Raw genomic sequence first — 9,176 nt, 5'->3', positions numbered from 1 at the left:
CACACAATACTGGACATAGTCAGAGATACTTCATTTACAGAACAATATAGTCAGTCAGTAAAATGGCAGACTCCTTGACACCTTGACAGTCATATACAGACACAGTCACAAACACGAACTCAGGCTGAGAACAGTTGTGCATACTTTGAATCTCAGCACTCAAGAGGCAGAGACAGGCAGATCTTTGAGTATGAGGCCAAGCTGGTTTACAAAGTGAGTTCTAGAACAGCCAAAGCTACACAGAGAAACTCTGTCTCAAAAAACAAAAACCAAACTACCACCACCCCCCCACACACACACAAAATGTCAAGCATCAATGCTGAAAAATAATTGACACACATCCTCATGATTCTAGTCAACCCAACTAAAGGACTTTGTTCCTCTAAAATCTTTAAAATTCTTGTCTGTATATGCATGGCGGGTTTGGGTGGGCATGTGTGTTGAAATCAGAGGAAAATTTCGTGAACTCTGCTCTGTCCATCCATTTTACGTCAATTCTGGGGATCAAACTCAGATCTCCAGGCTTCAAGGTAATTATCTTTATCTGGCAATCAACCCTGCTGGGCCTTTGCTCCTTGTAATCTCTGTGAACCTCCATCCCCATAGTCACACTGGCTCCAAGGGGCTCTTTCATGTCTCATCACCCATAGCCTCTGGTCATGGTGGCCTGGCTATCTCCCTGCAATGACAGAGTCCCTGGAGCCTGCAGATCTGCCTGATTTCCCTCATGCCCTTCAACATCCTTCCTGCTCACCATCCCTCTCTGGTCCTTCCTGCTATTGTATCACACCAAAACCTGTCTGGACAGGCGATTCCCTCCCAGCCCGTCCCCCATCCCCACAATGAGGACTGCAATCTTGGACTGTTTCCGGGGGCTTACCCGCCTGCCTGGCATCAGGCCTCTGCTGTGTCACCTTGAGCTATCCTGTCAGGTACAAATGTTTACACTGCTGTCTCTGGCTAACTGGCCTCAGACTCTACCCACAGCCAAGTCTTCTACAGCACAGGTGTCAGAGACCCAGAGCTGTACCCACTACAGAAGGCAGACTGTCTCCCAGTTCTTTCTCCACAAAGGATTTTTATTGGGGTTTGTCAGAACCACTGTGTGCGCTAGGTCTGTGATCCCTGCTGTCACAGGTCATAGGCCAAACCAGGAAGGGATACCAGGGCACCGTGGGTCGCTGCTCTGCCTCTGCTGCTGTAGCTCCTCTTCCAGAGGGTCTGCAGGACTGGGCTTTTTCTCTGGAAAAAGATCTGGGAAGGTGAAGGTCTGCCCATGGGCCTGGGGAAGAGAAACAGGGGCTTAGTTGAGAGCTTAAAGCTTGCCTTCCTCTCACACTCGGGGCCTTAATGCTTAGTTGCTAGCAATCCTGGACCCTGGATGACAAACAACAGGATGATGAGCCGCCAGTGTCTCTAGGCAGGGTTCCTGCTGGGAAAACAAACACCTTACAGGCCAGCCCTCCAACCTTTATCTATCAGCAGCAGGCTATTACCAGGACAATGGACCTTTTCATGGACATTATCTCTTTACAGGGGTCTGCACCAGCCCGGGGCTCGTTAAAAGCAGTCCAGCAAAGGCCCATTTACTAGGCGGCAGCGGGTGGAACGGGGGGCAGGAACTAGGAGCAGAAAAACAGGACACAAATGACGTCTGGTGCCATGCTAAAACTTTTTCCATCCAAAATATCTAAAGGCCTTCAGCCACATTAAAGGCCGCCCTCCTCCAGGCTCCGAACTTGGCAAATAAAATGCACACAACATACACAGAAACCTACATACGCAGCAGTCTATAAATCAAGCTCGGCTTTACAAATTAACTGCTTTTACGTCTTTCACTAGAAGTTCAGAGTGTGTCAGCATGGCCACATCCCAGCCTGGGGCCCCAAGCACGTGGACCAGCACCAGTGAAGGCCCTGGGAGGGGGAAGAAAGCCAGCTCTACAAGGCCCTAAGCACATACAGGGCTGAGAGGCTCACTTGCAGCCTTTGCTACCATCTCCAAGACAAAAGATGTTAGAGGGAAGGGGTACAAAAGAGCCCACCTTGGAGTAGAGACCCCTTCTGCTGTTACCTCATGTCTCCTAGGTGGACAAATAGAGAATTCTGAACCTGGGACCTCAGTAAGTTCAGTCAGAGGCCCTCAAAGACTCTTGTTTTGGGGCTGGGCATGTAGCGCAGTTGGTAGAGTTCTTGCCTAGCACACATGAGGCCCAGGGTCTGATCCACAGGAACTTGGTGTTGTTTGAGCCTATAATCTTAGCACTGAGGAGTTGGAGGCAAGAGAATCAGAAATTCAAAGTCATCCTTGGCTTCACAAGGAGTTCAAGGATAGTCTGAGATGCAGGAGACCACATTTCAAAAACAAAATGGCAAGGCAGGAGACCACGTTTCAAAAACAAAATGGGGAGGCAGCAGCTAATAAGCAGAGCTGACTGCCCATCTAGAACTGACTGCTGGCTTTGGTGGCAGATGAAAGCCAAAATGACAGCCTAAGGCCCAGAGACAAAAGACAGCCTGTAGCCTGTGCAATGGGGGTGGTGTTGGGAAAGAGCAGAAGCAGATGCAACCCCTAAGGGACCCGCATCACCGTCTATGGGTACCAGCATGACTTCTTTGAGGGATATCTCTAGAGATAATTACTTCATACTTTAAAAAAAATGTACCCACCCATCTCCAAGGAGGGAGAGCCGGTTTTGAGGGGCCCAAGGCAGGAAAGAAAGAAAGGCCAGGGGGAAAAGTGGAGAAGCCAGTCCTGACTCCTGACGCCAGTAATCCTAGGGCCCCGAGGGCCATTGTTGGGCTGGACTGTGCCTGCCCGCAGCATTTATTCTGGAGCCAAGGGCTCATGGCCTGTGTGCACCACTCAGTCAAACACCATTCTGTGTAAACACGGTCAATGCTCTTTTTGTTATGTGGGGACTGAGAGCTTGCTAAGGCTCCCTCCCCACCGACCAAAAAGATGTTTATCAGGTTGTCAGAAGAAAAATGTGGACGCCCACCACGTGGGACCCGCCTTTCCCCTTCCACACTCACAATGAACTGTCTCTCTCTTTCTCTGGTTGCCCCTTCCTGAGCCTCACAATGCAGTTACCAGAAGCCCCTCACTCCCCACAGGACATGGTAGAAGACAAAGACAGTCTTTGCGGATACAGCCAAACACAAACCATTTCTAGGCTGGAGCTGGGAAGGGGGTGCGTTACAAATTTTAATCCTGGCTGAGGAACCTGGCCCAGTGGGGACACGATGGGTCCCCATTTATCATGATTTCACAGAGGAAGGTAGACATGTCTGGTGGCAGCTGCAGTTGCCAGATCTAAGAACCACTGAGTCCAGCTTTCATGAGTGTGGTGGGGCTGGGGAACGGGAGAACGTAGGGGCTCAGATGTCTCAAAAGCCACTTGTAACCATAGCTGTCTCTGAAGTGACTTGTGGCAAAGGCCAGCATATGGATGTGGCCCCGTAGGCCTTGACAGAGAAAGATGGGTGACAGAGACACACACATTCACACACACAAGCCTTCAGAGGGCCCAAGCCTTCTTTTCCCACCTGCATTGGTTGATTTTATGCATAGCAAATATTGGGCTAAGTTTAGAACAACTGTGGCTCTTTCTTCAGCAAAGCTGTGTCCCCCCCCACAGGGTCTTTGAATAAACAGCCATCCAGCCCTGGCGGGTGGGAGGAGCCCATTCTCAATAGCATGACTGCCATCTAGTGGCCAGCTGTGGAGGCTTGGGCTCCCTGGAGGACTGTTGACACTGAAACTGGAGAAATTGAAGGAAGCCCCCCTGTGAGGTTCAAGCACTAGGGGCCTAGTTAATGGACCCAGCCTAGGGGAGTCTTGCTTGCAAGATTCCCAGAGGCCAAAGTAGTTTCTGTCCAGAGACTTGAGACCAAAGAGCACTGGGTGGTTTAAAATCTGCTCTCAATGCCAGCGGGTCAGGTATAGAGGCAAGAGAAAAATGTGGCTCTCTCTTGGCAAGTCTGTATCTCAGTGAATAAAGGCCCAGGCTAGGATTCCTCTCTGTGGACCCCAAGCAAGAATGAAGTGAAGTGGCTTTGGTGCCTGTACTCACATAAGCACTGTCACGATTAGATTAACAGAGGAATGACAGAGATCTCAACCTCTTCACTGCATGGGGTTCCAAGGGGAACATAAACTCTCCATCAGGCCCAGGATCTGTCCAAGGCCAGGTTCTCACAGAGCTGTGGCTTGGCACATTCATCCTCTGATTTCTGTGTTCACCAAACATGAGGACAAGACATGGGCCTTTAACACAAAATCAGGAATAGACTTCCTGAGCTCAGCAGAGGTGCTCTGCTCTGCTGAGCTGCACTCTGACCTGGACTCCTCCCCTCCCCAGGTCTCCAGGTCTGGGTGGAGTACATTGCACAAACAGCCCCAGGGACGCAGATGTGAAAATGAGCAGAAACAGGGCTATTATCACTCACCAGCTGCACGTAGGCCACTTTGTAGTCTGGCTTCTTGATTCTGACATTCTTGTGGTCCCTCCTCCTGTTGGAGCCTGTGAGGGGACAGCAGACCCTGCTTAATGTCTGCTCTCTTATCAGCCCCACAGGCTAGAAACCATTTTCCCAGCTAGGCACAAGATATCATCTGGAGGTGTGTGTGTGTGGTGGTGGTAGCGGGCATTTGAAGGGTAAACTGAGCTCCAGGAGGGACTGCAGACAGATCTCCCAGCAGAGAGCAGTTCCTCCATTTACTGTGTAATGGAGGAACTGTGTACTGTGTACTGTCTTTGAGCCAGCTCGTAGAGGCACACACTTTTAATCCCAGCACCCAGGAGGCAAAGGCAGAGGGTTCTCTGAGTTTGAGGCCAGCTTGGTCTACAGAGTTCCAGGATAGCCAGGAAATACACAGAGAAACCCTGTCTCTGAAAACCAATATAAAAGTCTTTGACAATAGAGACGACAGCAAAAGACTTTAAAAGAATGAAAGGAACCTCTTTGCTCTCTGGCAAAATGTAGATTCTCTGGGAAGGGCATTGTCTAGGAGGGCAGCTCTGGCAGCCAGCCCTGGGTACTGGCTCTGCCACTGATGGGCCACATCAGGGTCTATGACAGGAGGAGACTATGAAGGCCTACTAGCGACCAGCCCAGGCTAAGGAAGTGATTCAAAGGAGCAGAGGACATTTCAGGGTCACAGCTAAAATGGAGCAGAGGACATTTCAGGGTCACAGCTTCAGTGAGCTACAAGGGGATGGGAGCAGAATTCTACCAAGGGGTCCATGTGACTCTGGCAAGTTACCTAAGCCCCTCATGCCTCTGTTTCCCCTCATGGAGTGGGAGACAACATGAAGTAGGCAAAAGGCTACATCCTGGAGGCAAGCCACCAACACAGGAACTCACCATGCTGTACCCGTGTGCGCACAGCAGCCACGGGAACATTGTAAATTTGCTCAAGGTAATTCCGTAGGTCCACTCTGGTCATCCTGGATGAGACAGAAAGAAAACAAGTCTGAGCTAAGCCTAGATAAAAGACAGAGAGGCAGATAACCTACCCAAAGATAAGGGTGAAAGTCCAGGAGCAGCTGCGGCCAGGTGGGGCTGGGCCGCAGGGCTGTCCTTTCCAGACAACAGGACAAGTTAGGGCATGAGAGTTGGGCTCCATTAGAATGGTTTACTTGGTCCTCTGCACCTGGGTCTTTGATCATCACCAGAAGGCAGCTAGGCTCACCCCAGAAAAATGTAGGGTATCAGGCTGGTACCTAGGCTGTGCTCCTATCTGTGACTAAAGATTTGCTACTGTGGTCTATGAGACACTTGCTAGAGAGGGTCCTCTAGGCTTTGGCAGATGAAGCCCATGCTAGCTTTCAGCACAACCCAGGCCACCATAAGCTCCTGTGTATGTCTATAAGGCTGAAGAGATCTTATCCCAGCTTCTACAGGTATCTGCCGGGCCCTTCTGCTCCAGCTGAGCTGGTCCCCGAGGCTTTTAGGACTCAGAGCAGCACCAGAAGTTGGGGTTGCACTGCACCTTCCTTAAAAAGTGACACACTGAACTGAGCAGGATGAGGTGAGGAACTCAGGGCTAACATTCTAGAAGCTCTGCAAATCTCAGCATGCTCCAACCCAGCCTCCGGGGACTCCTTTCCTGGGAAAAGGATGGAGGCAAGAATTCAACAAATCTCAGGCTTTTTGTTAAGCTTTCCCCAGGTGGAGGGCGAGCCAGGAAGCCAGCCAAGAGCACGCTTGCTCCCTGGCTGCCTGAAGCTCTGCAAACACCAGGCCCCTCCACCATGCGCTGAGCAAGCAAAGTGGCCCCAGGTCTTTCCACCACAGGAAAAGCCTGGCCCTCAGGAGCTAAGCTAAAAAAACAGGACAGGACCCACATACCGGAGGCCACTCCCCAGCCCCCGAATTCCTTTGGGGCTTACTTACTCCATGGGGATCCGGAATTGCACAGTATCTTCAGGCTGGGCAGTACCAGGCCGCACCAGCTGAATGAAGAAGTTTGTTCGAAATACACGGAGCTGTGGGCCGCCCAACTGATAGAGAGGGTACCTGCCCAGGAGAAATTAAGGGATTAGGGTTTTACACACACACACACACACACACACAGAGTGCTGCAGGCTCATGTGTCCACTCACACCAGCAGGGTCAAGGCAGGCTGGGAATGGGACAGTTGTCCCAGGACAAAAGGGAAGTGAAAACAAAACAAAACAAAAACAAAAAAACAAAAAACAAACAAACAAACAAACAAAAAAACAGAAGCTGAGGCTTACAGTGTGGCATGGTAGCAGAATAATGGTCCCAGCTTGTAAAACCGTAAGAGAACAAGGAAGGGAGGACCTCATAATCAGGGCAGTGGTAGCACTCGACTTGAGGTAACACCTCCTCCATAGGCCTACCAACTCCTGCTCTTAGGTGTTTCCACGGCCAGCCGATTCACTCTCCACAGCACAGAAGAACCCTTGCTCCTTGAGAGGGAGGCTAACAGGCTGGGGGCTGGCAAAGACAGTGTTTTCAACACAATGCTCCAAGCTGGCAACATATCACTGGACTACTAAAACTACCCAAACAAGCAGAATTTGGGGTAGCCACTGTTTCCCATCACTATCAGACCTGTAGACGAAGCAGACTATCTGCCTGGTGGTCTTGTATACTTCTGTGCCTATCTTACCAGGCACGGAAGTGGGAGAGAAACTCAGGGTCTGTGGAATTACTAGAGGTGCACAGTACCTGGTGCCCAGGTGGAGGGTGGGCACACAGGACCATCTAGGCATGGGCATGTGGGCCAGACCTGGGAACACCTAGCCCTATGATAGACTTGAGTTCCATGCTGACTTAATTTTGGAGAAGTATATATTAGCTATCCAAGTCCAGGGAGCACCACACTGGAAGCACCAGGCTGACCACACTAGGGGAGTTTCAGGGCTGAGAAGCAGGTATCTGGGTTTCAAATGACGATGTAGGTAGCATGGTGGGAGACTCGGAGGCAGGCCCCACAGCTAAATGTTTGTCAAACTCAGTGGCTCAAGAGCCTACCTAGTGTTCAAATCCATATATTGTTGGCAGACCAATGGCCTAGAGATTGCTACCAATGCCCTGGCAGAGCCTCTCCTCTGTACCTACAAGAATAGGCAGCTTAGCGGGGACAGGGAGAGACCTTGAAAGAAGGGTTCTGAAGGGGGATAGGGAACCCTGATTTACTAAAAGTACAGGATAACTGTGGTACGAAAGGGGCTTCACATTATCAGTAGGGCCCAACTATGGTACAGTACAAGAACAAAATTGGGGAGATCTTCCTTAATGGTAGAAAGGGGGAGCAGTGTTCACTGAACATACTAGTCTCTGAATCTTCAAGATTACGATAGGAGGGCAGAGGCCTTGATAGCACATGGGAGTCCCATGGACAATTTACAGATTTCTGTTCTCCCTAGATCTGCCCTTGCACACAAAGTCTCCCCAAAAACTGCCAGGCACATCCCAAGCTTGGAGACTTCCCTCTGAAAACCTGCAGCCTCCTCTTGGTCCCAGGATTCTCCCTGCTCTTCCGAGGCCTGGCCTTTTAAGGGTTCTCCTAACTTCCTTTCTACTATTTTTTTCCACAAGCACCCCAAACAGCAAGTGGTACTCTTGGCTCTAGTCTCCCCACTGGTAGGCTGTCTGGGCCTTGTCCCCCAGCAGCTCAGGGCTAATTCCTGATCTCACCTTGTCCTCCACCCACTCACACATAAGTCCCACCAGCTCCTTACAAAGCCAGAGGGTGAAAATGGTTGTCTGAACCAGGTTGGCCCTGCCTCACCCTGCCCTGATGCTGAGGTTCCTGGTCCCTCGCAGCCAGTCTGCAGAAGGAAATCACCAGGCAACGCCTACAGTCTGCTCCCCAGATATGTGCAGGGTCCCCCAAATTCCATCTCCATGAGAAACCCCCAAAACCTCATTAATGCTCAACCTGGGGCCACCCATCCAATGGGTCACGTGTTCACCAAACACGTGTTTCCTGCTTAAGACTGTGGGAGGCCAGCCCTGCTGGCCACGTGGCGACCTGTGAATGTAGCAACTTTTGGGGGCTTGGGCCAGGGGTGCTGAAGGCACCAGCCAATCCCGGCCCAGCTCTGGCTGTCTGCCAAAGCGGACCCGAACCGCTGGCTGTGATTGATAGCCAAGACACTACGCCGAGGCGGGCCTGCCGCGTGATCCCCTGCGGGAAACCCGCTGCGTGCGGGCGACTCCAGCTTCCGGTCCCCGGAACCGCCCGGGCCCCGCACCCACCCGACCTGGGCTGTACAGCCCGCACGGCCGGGCGACGAGGTTACTCACAACACATTCCGCGCCATTGCAGCCGCACCTCCCGCGCAGGAAGGAGCGACGCCCGCCCCGCACAGCGCCCGCGCTGGCACAGCGCCCCCTCGCTTCCGGAGGCCGCGCTACCTTCTCCCTGCACCGCAGCGCCCCGCAAGTTAGGTTTCCCGCAAATCCCCACCCCACCCCCGCCCTAGAACCACAAAGCCCCTCCCCCACTCGTCCACCGCAAGCCGCCTGTGCACCGCCCCCGGCACAGTGCACCCCGCCTCTCAGCCTTGCACACAATGCACAACCCCGCCCCTCACTGGGCCCCGCAAAAAGCCTGCGTGCATCCTGTACCCTTTTGCCCGACCCCCACCTATATGCTGCACAGAATCCTGAATACCACTCAGTGTTCAGTGTACC

At 52.0% G+C, this 9,176-nt stretch overlaps 1 protein-coding gene across 3 annotated transcripts; it reads right to left on the bottom strand.

Annotated features, from left to right (window-relative positions):
- Positions 1-1,058: 1,058 nt before the first annotated feature.
- Positions 1,059-8,883, bottom strand: Mrpl23 (mitochondrial ribosomal protein L23). 3 transcript variants are annotated; one of them, XM_055614765.1, is made up of 5 exons: positions 8,787-8,883; positions 6,402-6,524; positions 5,370-5,452; positions 4,452-4,525; positions 1,059-1,282 (listed from the first exon to the last, which is right to left on the bottom strand). In XM_055614765.1, the coding sequence occupies exons 1-5, from the start codon at positions 8,801-8,803 to the stop codon at positions 1,139-1,141; spliced, it is 441 nt and encodes a 146-aa protein (XP_055470740.1). In that variant the 5' UTR covers positions 8,804-8,883; the 3' UTR covers positions 1,059-1,138. The 3 variants fall into 3 exon arrangements, with proteins under 3 accessions (XP_055470740.1, XP_055470743.1, XP_055470742.1); XM_055614768.1 differs by lacking the exon at positions 8,787-8,883 and adding an exon at positions 8,419-8,627; XM_055614767.1 differs by lacking the exon at positions 8,787-8,883 and adding an exon at positions 8,269-8,325.
- Between the last annotated feature and the right edge of the window lie 293 nt (positions 8,884-9,176).

Source organism: Psammomys obesus, unplaced genomic scaffold, assembly GCF_907164565.1.
Source record: "Psammomys obesus unplaced genomic scaffold, mPsaObe1.curated_primary_1811, whole genome shotgun sequence".
NCBI classification, from domain to species: Eukaryota; Metazoa; Chordata; class Mammalia; order Rodentia; family Muridae; genus Psammomys; species Psammomys obesus.
Note: the sequence above shows the minus strand (reverse complement) of the source record. Positions and strands in the feature narration are given on the sequence as shown.